Genomic DNA, 21,686 nt, shown 5'->3' on the forward strand with positions numbered 1-21,686 from the left:
GGTATCACAGAAAGTATATTGTTTTGTAAGTTTACTCAGTGCAAGATAAACACTTTATTGGCATACCTCAACTGGCAGGTATTCATAGAACAACAGCTGAGACTGAAAGTTATTTTGGTGATAATTTCCTGATTCTCAAGAAATAGTCGCAGAGCCCCTGCAAGCAAATGTCCTGACTTATTCATTTTGATCTAAATGACTAATTTTGTTAGTAATTCCCTTAGGCGTTGTTTAATGGTTATTCCAAAGCAGAAGTATTATTGCACAAAAACAGATACAATATACTACAAATATTTTAAGACATTTTAAAGGAACCAACAAGCCCAGTTGTTATACAAAAGCATAGAATGAAATCTCATACAATCTAATCATATAGATAAATACATTTCAGTTGCAAACATTTGATTTGACCATGCTTCACATGGAAATTCCACACATAAATGCTCTAACGTTTTAATCTTTTCCTCCACACAAAGAAATAATGAGATAATGTAACTTTGAGTTAAGCTTATGTTTTCAGGGGCTTAACTAAACGTTTTAATAGATATAGTTTTGGTTCTTTTTTTTAATATAGTCTGTTTTTCCTCAAGATTTAAATGCAGCATGTCTCATAGCCCAATCTTGTAAACCAATAATTTTCTAACTTCCCCAAAACCCATTATAAGAAAGATAAACTTACTGTCTCTGCACAGGCAAGAAAACCCTTAGCCTACCCAGGAACAAGATTACAATGGAAAAAATACAGAGGCGCGTCATTGTTGTTCTTGCACAAAGCAAAGATAAAAAGTTGATGATGTTGTCTATTATCGGACACCTTGCCAGGTGGTGGCACTATTTGCCTGGAAAATACGTAATACTGACACTTTAAAAGCAGTAGAATGTTATGGGATTTATTTAAACCCATGTCATTCTACTTGGTGATGAACATTGATTCTTCCACTTAAGTGGCTGCAGTGGGTCTGAACTTGTTTTGGAAAGAACTGGGTTGCTGAGAGCCAAGTCAGAGTCATGTAATTTCCTCATAGATGTGTCATCCAGTTAATGCTTAGCTTCCCTAAGTTTCATTCTGATTGTCTGTGAAGAATCATAGTACATGCATTCCATTGCAACCCCCCCCCCCCCCCCCCCGGAAACAAATGATGACTAAGCATCTCAACCTGGAAAGACTCACACTGAGAAAAAGTAGCTATTTGATAGTTTATTGGACAAATAATAATCATTGGCGCTCAGACCCCGGTAGAAGATCTGGCGCTGGTAACAGCCGTCAGAGACGATGAGCCGCTGTGGATGAAGATTAGAGACGTCTTCCCTCCCAAGGCCCGGACACTGGAGGGACACCTCGTTAGGTTTATTCTTCAAATGAACTTTGAAAAGATCAGAAGGACACAAATGCTTGTCTTTTGCAAAAGGGGAGAAGAGTGTCAGACTTAGCTGTTCTTAGCAGGCTTCCTCCAACGAGAGCTTCCAGACCTTAAATATTTATTCTCTTCAGAGCATAGATGTGTCTTCACAGTGATAATTCAACAGCACAGGCAAGTACAGGAAATGCATTCCATATATGGCAACTGCAAGGACATGTATTTTGCACAGGATATTTCAGTTCTCTTATGTTGTCACAGCTTCAGAAGCGCCTGCGCCTGAAGTCTGGAAACTTCTTTAACAGAAAAACACATTTTGCAGGAGTACAAAAACACAGCAGATATAACAGGAAACAAATGGTACAATAAAGCTATAGTATCAACATTTCCATCACACCTCATTTTTATTTGTATAACTGAAAGGGCCAGAATGTTAAATTGGAAGTATTTTGAAGAGCCACAAAATTTTATTTATTTATTTATTTTTGCAAAAATTGTGAAAACACATTTATTTTAATGTTTACATCAACAAAAAACTGTAGAATATCCTAATCAGTGAGAATTGTACCCCGACACATTTGTATCTGCACCAATCAAATGATTTTGCAAACTAAAGTTATGTCATTCTTGAACTATGGTTGAGCGGCACATAAAATCATACAGAGTGCCTCTAATGGGCCCCGCGCCGCAATTTGGACGCCTGCAGACTACTTGTGTGTATTCTCACATTACTCATAGCTTTAAATATGCCCCAACAAGTTCGCAGGATAAATATTCTGATAGTAAAGCTTTTATCTTTGAACTCCATCAGTGGGGAAGCCCACTTGGCAGGTTGTTATAGCAACACAGAAAATACAAAAACAATTGACTCCCTTTTTCAGCTAAGTCTGTTGGAAATGACAGAAGAAAAATAAGTCAGTTTTAAGACAATAGTAATGATAATAGAAAAGCTTTATTGTACCAGTTGAAAACAGAACTACACAAACCCCTCTATGTTATCCTGACATTTGACTCAGTGCTTAATTATATAAGGCAGATAGAGCGAGGTAAGGACTGACAAAGTGGAGAAAGGAAACATTTGTTGAATCTGTTCTACTTGAAGCTATTCACAAGTGACGACAAAATATTTCAACCTTTTAATTTAGTTGATGTAAAAGAACACTGATAAAAACCAAACTGTTTTAATTACCGTAACTTAGATTTCACAAAAAAATATTTTTCTTTTATCGGTTTGTTGTTTCATAATAAAACATGTTAGTATATAATAGGATATTGCATGGTTTGCAGGTTTACTCAGTGCAAAATATTATCAAGGCGCAACACAGCAAACATCAAAATGAAAAACGTAAATCGCAGAACCTCACAATTTGTACATGTTCCAAAAATGAATAAAAACAATTACACTGCATGGAGTTGTGCTGAGTAACATTACTGGAGATTTGTTAGATAGCGTCCAAACAAAATTTACAAATAAAAACAAAGAAGAAATCCTTAAATTTGACCCACTACACTTAAATGAAAATACATAAATTTAACAAGTCAAGGCTAAAATATAATACAATAAACATCCAACTTGGAAATTCTCAGATTTTTGATGAAAGGTTACACAAGTTTCGCTCTAAAATGAGTCTGAAATCATAGATTAACAACCACAATCATGTCCAAATCAAAGAGAAGACAGTTGGTTTGGTTGGAGCTGGAAAAAAAAGAAGAGAAAAACAACAAACAAAAAAAAAACTAAGCTGCACCTCAGCCACACACATTTTGAACCAATCAGGTTCCTTCTACAAATTTTGCACTCTTCTCAGCGGGTGAAGATAATTTAATCTGGTTGTTTCCCAGAGATGGTTTTACAGCATAGGCTAGATATTTTTTACAGAATTGAGGATGGGGCTTTGTGAAAGTCATATTAAAAAGTTAATCTTAGCTTGCTTTATCCATTTTCAAACCATCTTTTAGTCAGGGCTTGAGTTAAAAAAAACAACCTCTGTGCTTGTGATAGGGATGAAATCGTAACATATTGTTGCATGTTCATTAAAAATGGTCTTTGAAAAGTGCAAACAATTGCTTTTAACAGCACAACAAGCAAGCAAACTTCAAGTAACAATGTTATAATGTATTTGAACAAAAACAAAAAAGGGGAAGTGCCTATGCCGTGAACGGCAGCCTCACAGAAACTCAAAAAGCCACACATTCATTAATTGACATTTAAGTCAATTAATTAGCAAAAAATGTAGGACAGTCAATATGATAAGCTAAAGGAAGAAGTTACCCAGAGCTGGTCCAAAAGAGGTTGTTGCAGATGAGTGAAAGATACTATATGTTCCAAATTGTGCTTTAACGTGTTCAGAAAATTGGGCTGGAGAATTATAGATACTAAAGTTTCTAGTGAAACTGCAAGGTGCATGAAAAGGGATAAAGACCTGGTGAGGTGAAAATTCCACCAACACTTGAAAAGTTGAGAAAACTTTATTAGCAGGTTGAGACATTTCAGCTTGCGACATCATGATGGGTAAACTTGTTTCCTCAGTATTTCCTCGAAATAGCAACTTCCTCGATGCTGGAGCTTCAACTTAGAGCACTTTACCACTTTACAATCTTCACAGAATATTTTCATAAAAGCTAACATTTTAATAGTAATAGAAGGTGTTTGACTTTTGGGAGATGAAAAAAGTACTGTGCTTTTAGCTTTGGCTCAGTGTTGGAAGCATGCAACACCTTTTTATACCAGCGAACATGACAACATGCATCTGAGAACCAGTCTTGTGTCAAATGGGCAGTAATGCAACACAAAAAGCCAAAGTAACACTTTAACACAATATGGCTATTGCAACCTGAAATACAAATGGGTTAATTGAAAAGAAAAACTGATCCCAGAGAAGACTTTGAATGTCCATAATTTCCTGAAGTAAGTTTGCCACAATTCTGTACTAAGCTTGTGATTGTGGAGCTTTATTAAAGTTAAGAAACACAGTTAAACCCTTAGTGCAACCAGAAAAGGAAGTTTGTTTCTACAGTCATAATAACTTGGCAATCTTAAAAGCAGAAGACAAATTCAGCATTTCTAAAACTACAGAGCCAAGCATGTACAAACAGACCCTGAACATGCACCAAAAATAAAAGCACTCAGTTCTAAAATGAACTAATGTTTCACCAAGGACAAAATCTTACAGTAAAGTCATCCAACATTAAATTATGCAAAAGTCAGATTTCTTTTGAACTGGAGGGAGGAGGTTAATAGATATTTCTTGGGATAGTACACAATCCATTTCTTGTCACAAAAATGGCACCAATGATGATGATCACAGCTCCCAGAGTCAGAAATACTCCCAACAGGACTGCCATGGTGGTATAATTCCCTGTGGGAGATGAGAATTTTTGTTATATTCTCACTCTGGACAGACCTTCTGGTCTTGCAAAAGAATAATGTCTTTGTCTATGATAAGCTACACATCCCAAAATAAGGATTACAGCAAAGAGTACATGAAGCCCCAGCAGTGGTCTCCAGTTAATAGAGAACAGTAGCATGGAGGGTTATTGACAAACAGTATGCAGAAGGAAAAGATAGTCCAAGATTGCTGGAGTGATGTGATTACCTTCAGGTTTGTCGAGATGGAAATATTTGGTTCTTTCACCAGCAGCATTAGAGGCTACACATTTGTAGACTACTGGAGTCCTAAATTCCAAAGTAAAAATCGACCCAGTAGCATTTTGCCCCTGCATCCCCTTTAGTGTAGAGTCTGCAGAGTTCCACTTGTAAACTGGAGTAGGGTTTCCTGTAGCCGTGCAGTTCAAAGATATTTTTGTACCAACAACATTTTCCAGGGTCTCATTTTTAGGCTCAGTGAAAGTTGGTGGATCTGATGACGAGCATTAAATTATGTAGAGAGAAGGAAAAAGAGGAATTAAAAATACAGACAGACTGACATTTAGCTGCAAAAATGACTCCTTTTGATGAACAGACAAAGAGAATATACCTGAGTGAAGTTGGCCCCCCCACCTTCTTCAAATCAGACAAAATTGGTGTCAAACGTTTGTGCAGGAAAAAATTTTCGTTTGTGCAGCTATCATTTTAAAGATATAAAGAAATGTTTCTAGAGGTCATCAAAGGTCAACCAGGCCCCCCACCTTCCTCAAATCAGACGAAATGGGTGTCAATTAACTCAACTACGCTTGTGCTGGTTTGTGCAAAATGTGTGACACAAATCTTGTCTGATTTCATAAAAGTGGGGGGGCTGGTTGACCTTTTGACCTTTAACCTTTCATTAGTATCTTCAAAGGCAAAGCAGCACAAACGACAATTTTTGCTGCAAAAACCAGCACAAACGTAGTTGAGTTAATTGACACCTATTTCGTCTGATTTGAGGAAGACCTCTAGAAACATTTCTTTATATCTTTAAAATGATAGCGGCACAAACGAAAATTTTTGCTGCACAAACGTAGCACAGATGTTTGACACCAATTTGATCTGATTTGAAGAAGGTGGGGGGGGGGCAACTTCACTCAGGTAGAGAATATTTAAACTTACAGTAAACTGTTAATTCATGCAACTCTGATCGCATCGGCTGAGGACTTTGTTCTGCTGGTAAGTCTAGCTTTGCTTCACACCAGACCTTCTTTCCGTTATCCTCTGCAACAATGTCTACTGTTGCTTCAACAGACTTATTGACTGGACGTCGATCGGTACCTTCAAACTTCTGCTCATGGACCATTTCATCTCCTTTGTGCCAGGATATGACAAGCCTGTTTACTGGTGCAACATCAAAAACTGAGCACTGTAAGAGATGATATTTACTATCGACCATCAGAGTCGGAGGCTTTGGCATAAATACCTTCTTTGGCATTTCTACAACAAAAAGTGATACAGGAAAAAAGTAAATTAGAACATTAACAAGATTTTTTTTATCAATCTATATTAATATGAAAAGTATTACAGCACATTGGGTTATTTTAAAGCCTTATTCAAAATTGTATCAAATTAATATTTTTTCTCAAAATTCTACATGCAAATACCCCATTATGAACATGTACAAATTTTTAGTTTCTATTTATTAAAAATAGAAACCAAGAAATCACATTTATGCAAGTATTTACAGTCTTTACTAAATAATATGTTGATCCAGCTTTGACAACAACTGCAGCCTCAAGTCTTTTTGAATATAAGGCCACAAGTTTAGCTCACCCGTCCTTATGCAGTTTCACCCATTCTTCCTTATAGGTTTCCAGTTCAATCAAGTTTGACGTCTGCCAGGCATTTACAGATTTTTCCAGAGATGTTTAATCAGATTCAAGGCTGGACTCTGGCTTGGCCACACGACATTTACATTCGTTCTGAAGTCACTGTGAGATCTTTACAGTGTGCTTCACCTGAGTCTGAAGTCTAGATGACCCTGGAGCTGGTTTTCATCAAGTATGTCTCTGTGCATTGCTCAATTCATATTTCCCTCTATCCTGACTAGTCTGCCAGTTCTTGTTGCTGCAAAACATCCCCACAGATGATGCTGACACCAATATTCTTCATTGTAGGGATTGTACTGACCTAGTGGTGAGCTAAGCCTAGTTTCCTCCAAACATGATGCCTGGTATTCACACCAAAAGGTTCAAACTTGTTCTCATCAGACCACAGAATTTTGTTCTTCATGGCCTTAGAATCCTTCCATGTGCCTTTTATTAAGGAGTTGTTTTCTTCTGGACACCCTACCAGTATGTTCTTGGTTACCTTCCTGACTAATGTTGAGACGTTTACTCCAGACACGCACCATACATGCACGCACACACATCTACGGACACAAAGATTCTGCACAAAAGCCTTTTGTTTCATATGGAAACTTACTGTAGAAACGAAACTTAACTTTAGTTAGTGCCGAGCATCGGATGACCACTGGGAGGACCTTTAGTGACGTAACACATCAGCAGACCAGGAGGCGGACTTTAGGATATAAGCAATGTGTCTTCCGTGTTTGAGCAGATGCTGTATAATTTCGGTTATATTCACTCCACAACAAATTAGCCTGTGAGGGTAAGCGTCTCTCTTTTCTAGCGCTAAAAAAGAATAAAAAAAGTAAACTCTGATTATTCTGTGTTGGCTGATTTCCTGTTCGTGTGCTCACACGCTTTGGGTCCGTCGAGCTTAAATCACAACACTAACCAAGTCAAACTGTCATGATCTCTCAGTTTAGATGGCCGACTAGCTCAAGAAGAATCCCGATGGTTCCAAACATATTTCATTTATGAACGATGGAGGACACTGAGATTAAGACCATTAGGACCTTCAAAACAGCACACACCGCTATGCATCCTTCCCCAGACTTCTACTTCAAGACAATCCTGTCTCAGAGGTCTACATACAATTTCTTTGATACCATGCTTGGTATTTTTGATCTGACCTGCAGTGTCCACTGTAGGACTTTATATGGACAGCCGGTGTGCCTTTTCAGTCAACTGAATTTACTACAGGTGGTTTCTACATTTAAGTTGTAGAAACATCTCAAGGTGATCAGGATGATCATGAATTAAAATTTTCATGTTGAAGGCTTACGTAAATGTGATTTCTAAGTTTTCCATTTTTAATTAATTTATAAAACATTCAGCCTTTTTTCTACATTGTCATAATTGGGGTAAGAGATTAATTCATACAACTTCCCAGATTCATTGTGTATGCATTCATTGTATATACTGTATATATACAGTATGTACAGATATATATGAGCGTCTTACATAAGATTGTCACATATATTATCCAGCTTACTTACTGTAAATAGTAATTGGTAGCACTAAAATATCCTGGGTACCATCAGAATAGATAGTATAACATTTTGGTTCAGTATTCCAGTCGTTAACCTTGACAAGGTTCACATCTAAAGTGGAGAGTCCCTCCATAAGACCAGTTCCTCCAAATGAAGACTCCCAGCCAATCCCGTCCGTATTGTTGCATGTTGTCCTGCAGTTGGCTGACGTAGAACCTCCAAATACCACATAAACCATCGGGGGAGTGAACTTAATTTCACAGCCATGTGCACGCTTTCCTAGAAGGATACAGTTCACATAAATTAGGTAAAAGTTTTTACTGTGCAAACAGCCATTTAAAACGGTTAATAAGGGCTGAAATGATTCATCGGATTAGTCGTGACAAATCTATAATTTAAATAATCTTCAACTAATTTAGCAATTAATTCATCGTTAACTGGAGTATACATACTCAAAACCAGGTCATTTGCTGAAATAACGCCACACTCAGAGAAGTAATTATGACAAAACTGTACAAATGATTATTAGGACACCTGCAGTATTCTTGTCGTTAGTTTGGGCACTTACCCGTTCTGCAAGACTGGTTACTAACTTGGGACACCTGAGCAACTGCTAAACCCAGTTATTAAACCATGACTGCAAAGTAACTCATCTCCTCTTGCACATTTCAACATGCATCCTCCTCTTATTCATGACCGTCCTTAACTATGTTCTATTCGGAACTGCTCAAGTGGAAATTTTATAGCTTCCCCTATTCAGAACGGCTCAAGTGGAAATTTTATAGGTTCCCCTTATTCAAACTATGTGAAAAAAACCCCTCCTATTAATCACATTTCGCTATCTAATTATTAACTGGTAAATTTAAAAATAATAATCAGATTATGCAGTATAGATGTTAAATCAAGTAGAATAAGCTGAGTTTTTTACAGGTAGATGTTGGAAGTATTTTTAGCTGCAGATTCATCCTTTGCTACAAATGATCAAACACACTAAAGTAATGCTATGTTATTGCATTTTAAGCAAGAAAATGATTATTTTCTTATTTTAAAAAAGGAATTGAATTGATTTGTTTATTTTAATGAATTTCTACTACTGCATAAAATAAGCCTGCATAAAATAAGCCTATACGTGGTTAAATGATAAATCTAAAGAATGTGTCAGTTTCAATCCAATTAATCAGAATAATCAATAGAATAATCTAATATTAAAATAATTGTTAGTTGCAGCCTTACAGCTATATCTGACACAGTCATAACAATCACCAATAATAATTCTTATTGTCATTATGAAATACATGTAATAAATACATTGACTTACAACCACAGTCATTGTGATTATACAGTGGCAAACATAAATAAAGAATACATCAAGATTTTTCTCATCAAATATTTAGAATTAAATACTGAGCTTCAAAAAGACCTGGAAAGAGCAGGTACAGTTTTAAAATAAGAAACCTTCCACTTAGCCACAATAGCCAATATGCACAGTTTGAGCAAAAGACTCCACTGCTGAAGGGAAAAAAACAAAAAAAAAAAACAAGTTGAAGCTTTTTATTAAGAATTGGTGCAGAAAAATTCCAGAAGCCTGTGAAACAATGGCAACGCTGCACAAACCATGTTTGGAAGAAAAATTATTCTGCATATCACCACAGAATAAAACACCATGCTCAACTTGAGGTTCGCAGGTTGGAACATCATGCTTTTGGTATGACTGTCTTGGAGAATGTGGTACCCTCTCAGGGAAACTTCGAAAACCCATTAGCATAGGAAAAAAAAGTCTGTAAATGTTTTTGCGTTTTGGGGGTCAGTCCTAAATTAACATGATCTGATCTAAAATATTTGGCTCAGGCAAAGTAAGAAATTCTTGTCTATATGAATGCTGCATCACTAAAGGTTTAATTGAATGAGTGGCTATGGTATGTGCTTAAAATCATAGAACCTTTCACAACATGACAGCATGAGAGCAACATGTTTTCACCTTAATGACATGATTTTCTATAAAATCCAAAGGAAAACTCAAGCCAGTATGCTTTACAGCAATAAACATAGTGACTAAATATCCAGTATCCTGAAGTGTTTGTGTTGCTGAAATATTATTTTAAGCAACATCTCACTTTCCAAACTGCATCACTTGATCTTCTCAGGTTTTCTAGTACTTTGAAAAATAAGTTCTGGCAAACAAGGGTAATTTTAATTCTTCCGGGGAACAGCGCATTCATTACTTACATATTCAGGTTTTCTTTAAAAGGCAACGAACTTTCTCAGCAGTGTGTAAATTAAAAATAACTAACGACAGCTGTTGAAGGTCTGCAACAAATGACAATGATTTATGACATACCTTGCATACGTTTATTTGCGCTGCAAATTTACGTACCGATACATTTTCCATACGTTTTGTCTCTTCTATAAGCTACTGCATAGTTTATGAAATCAGTAGTCATTAAAATCTGATTCCAGTTCAGAAGTATTAAAACGAGTATCCTGGTGTTCCTTAGAAAGAATACAACAAGGGCGTAGGCTGAGAAATGAAAACCGACGCTCTTATGTGACAATGCCAGAGGTAACTTACTGTATCAGCAGAAGCAGTCAAGAAAAGCAGAAATGAAGGTTTAGTTACCTGCGTAGATCATAAAGGCGAAGAACAGAAACAACCGCATCGTGGTTTTAGGCACTGCTGGGCGTTCAGAGCGAAGGGAAGTACGGTTATGGTGACACAAACTTCCACCTATATCTGGAGAGATTGAACTACGGTATGGCGTTTCTGCTCCGTCCCAGACCATTGAGAATCATTGAAAGCAAAAGCAAATGTGGTGCGTTGACGTGCATTTCGTAAAGCTCAGTTTCGTGAGTCAACGACTTCAAAACATGTTGCAGCAAGTAAGCCTAAGCCCCACGCCCTTTGCTTCTCAGTGACATCGAGAAGTAGTTGATAAATTGTAATAATACGAGCCTTTCATGACATTAATTTACGGTAACTTAGTGTTTTGGAGTGATTTTTTTTTATCACAACAGCTGAAGGTGTTCTGTTCATGAAAAACTGCTCGTATCACAACTCTTCCGGGGAACAGAGTCTGCGGTTGCTTTAACGATCCAAAGATAGCTCTTTCTATGAGTTGGAAGGTCAAAACTGTTTTTTTTAGCAGAGGGCAGTTTTAGTTTCACCTGTGTTGCTCTAGTTTTCTTTCAAGTATAGAAGTAAACATAAATAAAAGGCATATTGATAGTTGAATCTCTTGGCACGTTTGATTAAAAGAAATACCTAAGATTGTGGGTAATACAGAAATCCTTAAGTACATTTCTATTGTCTAAATGTATTATTTCAGACACAACATGTTATGAAAATGCATACGTTTAATAGTTTAAAAAACGATTTAAACAAATGTAAATATTTACAGCAGTATTCACAAATGTATACAGTGTGTTCTTTCACATATCACAATCGAGGCAGCTTAAGCTTCAACATCATCTGCAATGTTTACATATGCAGTCCAATTTTAAAGTCAACTTTTAACTGTTCTACATAAATAAATAGAAAGTTTTTCATTTACATAAAAATATTTTCCTGAATTTACATGTAAAGGCTACAAATGCCTGCAGTCACTCAGAGAATAAAAAAACACATTAAAGTGTTGAACAAGAGAATTTGTTCCATCAGGCTTGAGCCTAGCACAGTACGGCACCACTAACAAAGGGCCGACACAGTTAGAGGATGCAGATTGTATGCAAAACGCAAAAGTGCAGGGAATTTTTCCAAAGATATTTCGACTTTCACTGAGTCATTGATGCTAACCAATAAAACAGAAGTAGATATAACTTCTTCGTGACAAATGGAAGTTTTACATTGATTTTAAATTTTGCCTGGTTTCTTAATGAACTGAGTAAACAATGAAGAAAGGTCAAAGATACACAAAACCAAAGCAAAACAATAATCATAACACACTCCTTTCTTACGAAAAATACATCTCTTTCATCTCATTCATTTTTTGCCTTCTCACTCCTTCATTTTGCCTGATCCAGTAAAACAAATCAAGATCTGACAATTTTTCCTTCATCATAAAAGCATGAAACTTCTTTAAGAATAAAATGCGGAGAAGCCGGTGTGACAATAATATGATACCTTGAGCAGCAGAAGCTATTTTCAACCGGTCCAAGTGTGAATCTGAATTCAGACTGAGCAGATATCCTTAATGTGCCGTTGAAAGGAGTGCTGCTAAGACAGCTTGGTCACTGGTAGCTGGATGTCCCAGCCGTTGTGAGCCACATTCCCATTGTGACTGCTGAGTTTAGGGTTTTTAAGGCTGTAGCGACGCATTTTGGTGTTCTTGTAGTAGATCGAATAGATGAAGACGAAAATGATGGAGATAGCCACAACTGTGAGAGCCACAAATCCAGCTAGGAGGGGCAGGTAGTCCTCTGAAAGCAGAAAAATAACATATTAATACAAAAACAACAACAACACTAAATTTCAAGATTTCTTGTTGGTTAAGAGGTTTAAAAAATATTTTTTGGTGTGAAAATGCATAAACCTTTTTTATCTTGTCAGCACCTGAAGAAAAACAATCTACATTTACTGATTATTCAAAATAATACAAAGATTTTTTTTGCCGTTAGAAACAGATGTTCTAGGTAAGGTTATTATTCTGAACACAAAACAACTACATTTGTGCACAACTTATTGTCCATTACTGGTCAGCACAATTTGCCTATTAAGTTTATGTTTATATATTTCAGCTTTTCTTTTTAGATTTTGTGATTATACAAGCCTTTACTGACAAGTAAATCAGACGGGAACTGAGCAGACAGAAAATGGTGAAAGACTTGCAGAAACGGTCCTTGGATCGAGAATCAAACAGCAGAAACCTGAAGACCAGTGGCCTCCATATGGTATAGGAGACATTTACAGTAAATGCGCTCAGTTTCATCATCTTGGACAGATGACGAGTTGGACCTTTGCACAAAATCCTCTCTAGCACATGGGGAAAATCTTTCTAAATATTTTCATTGGGGATAAAGTCTGGACACCGTGTTGACCAATCAAAGTCATAACCGATTAACATCTCTTACGAGATCTCTTACCACATGATGTGGCAGGGAGGGATTTTTTTCTTTTGGACAGGTGGTGTGATATGACTGGTGACATAGAAACATACTATGACATTTAAAAACACTTTTGAACCGAGGTCTTTAAATCCAGGCTTCGAGGACCGATGTCTTGAAGTTTCTAGATGTGTCTCTAGTCCAAAACACCTGAATCAAATGGCTGAATTACCTTTTCAGTTTCCAGTCAAGTTATCCAGAGTCCTGTTGATGAACTCTGTATTTGAGTCAGGTGTGTTGAAGCAGAGACGCACCTAAAGGTTGCAGGACGTCGGCCCTTGAGCCCTAGAATTGAAAACCCCTGCAGCAACATGAAGGCTGTGACATTCACAAACTAATGCACTAAACATTACCATCACCGCATCAAACATTAACCTGTCCTGTTCTGACACAGCATGTGATTAGTTTATGGATGGACCCTACTTTCTTTGATCCTAAAAAACATTTTTCACATTCATGTTTTGCAAGTGAAATCACTTTTCTTCATATGCTTTGAAAGAAAGCTTCTGACAGTTGTGCTAAAGATTAGTTTAAAGCGTAAAGCAAACCACTGTGAATCAAACAACAGGACACCTACAGTTAGTGTACGAAATATAAAATTCCTCAATTTTATGGGGTTTTTTTTCTGAACCTGCAGAGTTTAAAATTACCACCGCAAATCTCTTTAAAGCCCTTTTCCAAAAATGCATTTTCCCCGACAGGATTTTAGTTACCTTTTAAAATGACTTTAACCTCACGTGTGTCAGTGGTGAGACTGTTATTAGCAATGCAGATGTAGCTGCCTTCTTCATTTACAATGAGCGTGCCATTTGACCCAAGAAACGCTGTGGCTGAGGTGTAATTCCATGTGATCTTTGGGGCCGGGTTGCCATCAGCCTCACAAACAAGCTCCTCTTTATAACCACTGATCACTGGGACCAACTCAGGAAGCTTTGTAGTGTTAATAGTGGGTTTATCTGTTGAGACACAAAGGAGAGAAAATGTGAGATAATAAAATTTATTCCGATAACTTGACTTAAAGCTAGTATTTTGTCCAATAATTGACGTGACACAATGTCCATCAGTAAAGCCTTTAAACACTGAATGTAATGAAGTAAATGTAGTTCTCACAGAGGACGCTGAGTGTGAATGGATCGGATGTCATAAGTGGAGGAGGTTGAGGTCCTTTGGGTCCCAGGTTCAGTTCAGCTTCACATTTGACCTGGATTCCATGGAGAGTCCTATTCAGAGTGATGTTCATGGTGCAAACCACCATTACAGGAGATTTATCCTCAGGAAAGCTGCATTCCGACTTACTGTCTATTCCCACTGAATCTGAGGAATAAAGCAATAAGAAAAACACCTAAATCCACAGTGCTATAAAAAAGTTCTTCCGCTTTTTTTTTTCTGTTACACTTAAATGTTTCAGGTCACCAAACAATTTATCATTGATCAAATATAACCTAAACAAATACAATCAGCAGTTTTGAGATGTGGATATAATTTTTAAGGGGGGAAAAAAAGCGATTCAAACGAACCTGGCAGTAATGGCCTCCCTGATTAAATCATGAATGAACTGTGATTAACCATACTTTTAAGTCAATTTCACTCTCCGTGGCCAAGATTAATCACCGTCTCTTCTTTAGGATCAAGAAATCGCTTAAATAGAATGTGTCTGGTCACATGAACACGATCTCAAAAAGCAGCTACTCCATCATGGGGAAGAAATTTTCTTTTGCGTTCCTTCACAAAACCTTTGCGCTTCTTCACAATAGGTTTTGCGTTCTCTCGTAATACTGTACTGATCAGTTCATGCAGCAGAGTTGAATACTGAAAGTCTTTCTTACAGTGACCACCATACTTTCTCCTATAACATAAGGTTTTCTTAAATTTTTTCCATGTATGTTAATGTCTTGCTTGGGAGATATCTGAAATTGTGTATCTTTTTCTTTAGGATAGAAATGCATCACAGAATATAAAGGCGAAACAGGTCAAACACGGGCTTTCCATCTTCCTTCTAAGATATAAACTAACTTTACATCTGAAGGAACAAAAGAAAAAATATGCTTGACTGACACAGTTTAATTTTAAGTTGATGATTAATGATTTATCTATTTTTGGAACAACTCGTGGTCTTCGGGGGCAAACTGGTGTCTGCATATGCTGTGTTGGTGAAACCTTTTCCAAAGTTATGTAAAAAAAAAAAAAACACTCTCATATCTCACAAATGTTAGATGGTAGTTGTTACCACCAAGACTGGCACAACCAGTAGTTAAATTGTTCACATAGGGCCAGTTTGGGATTTAAATTTTCTCTGTTGCTTGTACTTACACAGGTTATTGCTGATATTATAGTTTGTAATAAATGATAAGATGTACTGTTAATTTTGCTGAGATTGTTGACTTTTGTACCAAAAAACAATAAATAATAAAAAAAAGAATCCTGTACCAGGCTCAATAGTCTCATTCCCTCGTTGCCACAACCACCGTACTCTGAGATGTTCTGCAGGAGCCACTTTCGCAATTTTACACTCCAGTGTCATGCTACTTCCCTCTTCTGAAGATGCTGAGTTGTTCACAGTTTCACTCACGGAGACATTTTCTGGTTGTTCTGCAGGTGAGACAAATGAAAATGATTAAAAGTCATATAGTCATGAGCAATAGCAACAACAGGACACAAATGAGACCTACTTACTGTAAAGAATGTAGTGTAGAGTTTTGTTACACCATCCTATTCCCAAAAACGATGCATGACAAACAGGACTTGGGTCCCAGTCTTCATGTGTGTTTGGAGTCCAACTTATGTTTTCCTTTTTATTTGTTCCATTTTTCTGTCTGATCAGCCAGTACGCATTGTTATCAGAGTTATTGGTTTGGGCCTTGCAGTTCGCAGACTGCCCGCTGCTTTGGTATTGCAACACCATTGAATCTGGATGTATTTCAATAGGGCATTCCTGCTTAGCACCTGTGGAAAACAAAGTGGGGAGAGGGAATGTTATTTCACTTCAGTGACCAGAGGCATTGTGAAAACACAGTATTTCCATGTATAGTGGCGTAAACAGTGTTGAAAAGCAAAGAGGGCCTTAATATGGTGGGTCTGGAGGCAGAAGGAAAAGGCTCAGGAAGGATATTCCCCTCCCTTAAATGGTGGAATGTGTGCCCAGCATTCTTAAGCTGTTCTGTATTGATAAGTTTAATGCATCATATTCAAACAATCCACTTGTCTCACACATATGATAATTATGAAGCTTTATTATTGCTTAAATAACAATGATGACATCGTACATTAAAGAAGCTAAAAAAAATAGAAGTTGTGTTTCTGATTTTCTACTCGTACTATTTTGACATCAAGTCTGACTATAAACATCCCATCGTATTTACACTTTTCCCCCGATAAACTTTTTAGTTTAGCTTTTTGAATCTGCCACCTAAACGCGCAGGCAGCATTAATTTAGCAACGGGCAACGAGACACTTTTACCCCGACACAAAAAGAAAACATGACGTCTTCAGTGCTCACATTAAGAGGCACAACTTACTGGAGTTCGTCCCGTTAGAAAGCGTCAACAGTTGTAAAATCAAAAGCACTAACAGCAGGCGAGGGCAGCTGAAATTCTCCATTGAAATACAATTAAAGAGGTAATTTCTCCAGCTTTCTCTACTCTTCTGCTCCTCTAGTTTCTCCCGCTTCACCTCAGCTGCACGGAAACAGCCAGAGGCGGACTCAATGGAAGTATGTGGACTTTCTTTTTATTTTTTTTAAAGCAACAAGCTAAGCTAAGCTACCGTTACAGGCTCCAAGCCGGGCGGAGAGGAAGACAGCCCCCCCCCAAAAAACCACCGGGCATAGAGTCACGGCATGCCCACACACTCCCACCGAGACTATAAATGTAGCCGCTGAGCAGCAACAAGCTGTGCTGGCTGCAGCTAAACTACCAGTGGAAAGAAACAAGCGACAGAATAAAGCGTTGATGATTCAAAGTGACTAATCTGGAATATTTAAATGCCTTCCCTGGAAAATATTTCAAGAACTGCCACAATTATATATTATATTATATTATATTATATTATATTATATTATATTATATTATATTATATTATATTATATTATATTATATTATATTATGTATACTGGACTAAACATATTAAACCAGACATTTAAAGACATTAGTGAGCAGACATTTAAATATAAAAACATAAATATTACTATTTTTTTCCCAAAATGCACTCTTTCTCAGCTGCCTAAAGATAGAAGTTTGAAATGTTTGGTGTATTTTGTTATGAAATATCACATTAAATATAAAATTGAATTTAAAAAACCCCCAATTAGATTAGATTAAATTAAATAATTGAATCTACAAGCCCAACTTGTTTTTGCATATCAATATGATGCTGATTATTTTAAAAACACTTATGAAATGCAGCCACAGCTACAAACAAATGTTTTAAATTAAAGCAAATTCATGTATTTGACTGGCCCAAAGTCCAGACCATGGACTCTATAGTAAGATTTAAAAACTGCAGTTTTCACATATTCTTTGTGGTGACTAAATTGCAATGCAAACTTTTCAGTTTTATTTGTAAATAATTTTGCAACACTTGAGTTGATCTACGACACAAACTAAAGAAAGCCCTATAAATACACTGATGTTTGTGAAACACCAAAAAAAATGTATGAATATCTTAGGAATGCATAAGGTGAAAGCCATTATGTTCTTAAGGACATTAAGGAGATTTTTAGAAAATGCTCCAGATGTTGTTTATTCCTATAAATTGTAATATAAAACATTGCAACGTTAAAAGAAATAATTTGACTGTTTATTCTCTTTGTTACATGCATCAGTCCCCTTCATTGTATTGAACCTACCTTTAACAGTAACTCTAACAGTTTTGGAGACATTTCCTCTCTCATTCCAAGCATGGCAAGTGTAGGAACCAATGTTGAATCCAGTGGCATTGTTGATGATCAGGCGAGATATTCCATCTTCTGTTCTCTCATTCACATTGTGAGTCCTGTAGTAAATCCAGGAGTAGTTGGGGCGTGGGTTACCTACAGAAGAGCACTTCAGTCCCAAAACTTCCCCAACCTCAACTTCTGAGTCTTCAAGCTCCAATATATGTGATGGTGGGTCTACAGAAAAACAATTGACCATGTATAAGTTGTAGAAAAGCAAGCGCACATCATGTGTATTTATTAATTATGAAGTGCTTACAATGAACAACAATGTCCACTGTGAAGTTCAGAGTTGTCAGATTGTTTGAAACTCTGACAAAGTACTGGCCCGCATTGCTCCTTGTTAGGAAGACTGGAAGTTGAACCTCCTCTTCATCTTTGTACCAGATCTCAGTAGGTTCTGGGAAGCCCTGACTGCATGTGAGGTTGTGTCGAGTGTGTTCTAGAATAGTATATGTGTGTGGACACGTCCACTCTGGTCCATCTGTAATGAAAAACATAAAACACGATTAGTCTTGCTTTACACTAAGAACACATCATCTACAAAATGGTTAAAATGTTTGGAGAAGACATTTAACATGTAAGAATTACACTCACAGAACACAATAAGTTGGACTTTTTTTTCAACCGAGGCAAGACCTTCTGCTTTGACTTCATATGTTCCCGTGTCATTTCTTCTCAGAGAATACTGGAGGTTTATGGAATGTCCATTTTTCAGCCACTTAATCTGCGGAGTGGGGTTTCCTGTCACTTTACATTTCCCATCCAAAGATTCTCCCTCCTGAATCTCTACGGTGTGACATTCAATCTCAGGTCCAACTAGCATAGAAAAATATAAACAATTTAACATGGGTCCAAGGACAGGGAAATGAAGTGGGTTTTGTGAAAGATCCTGTCACATCAGTGAAGTATTCTTGTCGCATTTTGGTTGCTGTGTTTCAGGAATCCAACATGTAAAGGTGAGTGAAACCATAATCACGGTGATTATATAATGTTTTTGTTGGGCATTGCTGCAGTACAAAATTAATTCAACACTGATTTTATTTTTATGTCGTCTGGTTTGATTGTGAACTGTCCAAAGAAAGACAAACAAAAATGTAAAATACAATATACATTACTTACACATTACTCCAATACTTAATTCACGTGAAGATGCATTAAATTGTGGACCTTCTGGCCCCAAGTCCATATGTGCTTCGCATCTGATAGTGGTTCGGTCATCCTGTCTTGTCGGTGTAAAACGAAAGATAGACGTCTGGTTGGTGGGATGCTTTGTGCTATTTGTTAGATTCTCACTGTAGATGACCTGGTTTCCCTTGTACCACCTTACAGTGAGATTTTGAACAGGTGCAATATTGAGGATGCTACATGTGAAGCTATACTCTACATTTTCTGTCATTTCTTCACTGGATTCAATGCTGGAGCTGATGCTAATGTTTTCTGGAAATGCTGGAAGAAAGGAAAAGGTTTATCAGGAGTTGTTAAAGCGTTAAATTGGTCTGTGCTCAATCTGCTAGACCTACTGTAGATAACAAGTCCAAGTCTGGTGCTACATTGACTCTGTTCAAAGTTGAGGAAACACATTGGATGACTGCCCCACTGTGTCACATTCTGAACTGTCAGCATCACATATCTCTGCGTATTAGCTGCGCTTGCGCCTCCTTCTGAAGCTTCCCAGCCGAGTCCGTCCAATTTCCCTGCTGATGTTGTGCAATTGACTGAGATTGGATCTCCATATTTCACCACAACACGAGGTGGGATCAGCTCAATAGGACAGGAGGCATCTTCACCTGTTACATAAAAGTACAGTGACATATTATCTATTGACATGATTAAGCACAAACCATCTCTACAATTTAGATTTCTGATTTTAATATTTTTTCAATAGCACTTTTTTTCAATTGTCCTGGAAATTGAGTCCATGGGAGTTCAAACAAGACAGGAAACATTAAATAAAGGTATATATTAAAAGAACGTTTTTATACAAAATGACTTGTTCCTTACAGTAATTATTGGGGGGTTTTTTCAATTATTGCTAAAAAATATTTAAAACGTACTTTTCAAGCCTTTGTACCAAATGCAAAGAGGGTTTTTTCTTTTAGCGGAAAAACTGATAAAAAAAAAAAGCCTCACATGAGACAAAAGCCAAGTGTTTTTTTGAGTCCAAAAATAATCCAAAGTAAACAAGATAGCATTCTTGCCACCAACATTTTGTACTCTGAACAAAAACAATAAAAAAGGTTTTCAAACTCAGTGATTTCATTGGCATTGAGGGATAAAAGAAGTAAGGTTTAGAAGATTGGCTGCACATCTGATAATGTGCCCTCCCTAAAACAAATGTAATGTTAGTGCTCCAACAGATCCAACAATGAAAGTGACATCATAAGCTCAACTAAAGCAAAAGTGAAAGTCTGATTGCTGCGTTTAACATCCACAAAACAATCATTTAATTTTAGTTACATCTTTTTATCTCTTATGTTTTGGAATACGTGTGAATTTGTCATAGAAATAACACTTTCGGAGCTCTGCAGTTGGAGAGAGAAGAAAGAGCAGTGTGGCCTCATATCTGTGTCTGAGCAATTTCGACACTAATGCAAAAACCAAGCTTAAAATTAAGCCAGTTGTTAGTAATCAAAGTGTTGCAGAGACAAACTTATTAGTACTGATCATTTGTAGGTCCAGTTTGGAACTTGACCTACCGTAAATTCCTAATGTTATTTACTGGTTTAGTTTAATTTTGTCAAACTTATTACACCGAATCTGCTTTGATAGCTACAGAGGGTTTATTCAGCCATTGCTTTTGAATCAGAGCTTTTTTTAAGACTTGCTATTGTCCACATTTTCAACAGTCTTAACTATCAGAAACTAAACTTTTTTTTCTGCTGTGTACAAGTCTCTTTTATCTCATATTATACTGCTCTCTTTTAGATAAAACAAAGTTCCGCAGATTCCTCTGGTTTTACGTTCCACAGTTTTAGTTCAAAGGTATTTGGCAAAGCAATAACCACTGTGTTTTTCATACAGATTCAATGGTTTTGGTTAAAACATTAGTGGTAAATGATCTAACACTGTATGACCAAAAAAAGACATCACATAGACTACATTTTAATTAATTCAACAACAACAGAAATCAGTGAATGTAAAGCTTACCTGGAATAAGAAGCAGCCCCACAAATAGTTGAACAAATAATATCCACTCAGTCATTGGGTTTTTTTGTTTTTTTTTCTTGTCTGGTGTGAACAATGTGTCTTCTGTGACTTGTTCCAGCTCTGCTCTGCTTCTCTTGTGGGGTAGTGCTGCGCTAACTCACTTGGAGACCAGTGGTTTTACACATCAGAAGAGGGAGGGGGAAAATACAGCCAGCTCTGATTCTCTTATGACACACACACAACAACAAACCCTTGGTTGTTTGTGTGTGAACAAGGACACAAACTCATAATTTTTAAGAGTCAGGCACTTTTAATATGCTATTTTCAGTTTATACTTATCATTGCAGATCTGAAAATATCTGCGGTGGGATATTATTTGTCTCTTGTGGATGTTTCACACCTTTA

At 36.9% G+C, this 21,686-nt stretch overlaps 2 protein-coding genes across 2 annotated transcripts; both read right to left on the bottom strand.

Annotated features, from left to right (window-relative positions):
• Positions 1 to 1,185: 1,185 nt before the first annotated feature.
• On the bottom strand, positions 1,186 to 10,915 carry LOC116735438 (intercellular adhesion molecule 3). The gene is made up of 5 exons (XM_032587355.1): positions 10,722 to 10,915; positions 8,111 to 8,383; positions 5,887 to 6,204; positions 4,955 to 5,218; positions 1,186 to 4,717 (listed from the first exon to the last, which is right to left on the bottom strand). Exons 1-5 carry the CDS (start codon positions 10,882 to 10,884, stop codon positions 4,593 to 4,595), a joined length of 1,143 nt encoding a protein of 380 aa, XP_032443246.1. The 5' UTR covers positions 10,885 to 10,915; the 3' UTR covers positions 1,186 to 4,592.
• Positions 10,916 to 11,435: 520 nt separating this feature from the next.
• LOC116735437 (hemicentin-2-like) lies at positions 11,436 to 21,437 on the bottom strand. The gene is made up of 11 exons (XM_032587354.1): positions 21,282 to 21,437; positions 19,655 to 19,921; positions 19,254 to 19,580; positions 18,729 to 18,950; positions 18,391 to 18,615; positions 18,045 to 18,308; positions 15,875 to 16,144; positions 15,629 to 15,790; positions 14,312 to 14,515; positions 13,915 to 14,157; positions 11,436 to 12,517 (listed from the first exon to the last, which is right to left on the bottom strand). Exons 1-11 carry the CDS (start codon positions 21,334 to 21,336, stop codon positions 12,315 to 12,317), a joined length of 2,442 nt encoding a protein of 813 aa, XP_032443245.1. The 5' UTR covers positions 21,337 to 21,437; the 3' UTR covers positions 11,436 to 12,314.
• Between the last annotated feature and the right edge of the window lie 249 nt (positions 21,438 to 21,686).

The sequence above is a fragment of the Xiphophorus hellerii genome, chromosome 16 (assembly GCF_003331165.1).
Source record: "Xiphophorus hellerii strain 12219 chromosome 16, Xiphophorus_hellerii-4.1, whole genome shotgun sequence".
NCBI classification, from domain to species: domain Eukaryota; kingdom Metazoa; phylum Chordata; class Actinopteri; order Cyprinodontiformes; family Poeciliidae; genus Xiphophorus; species Xiphophorus hellerii.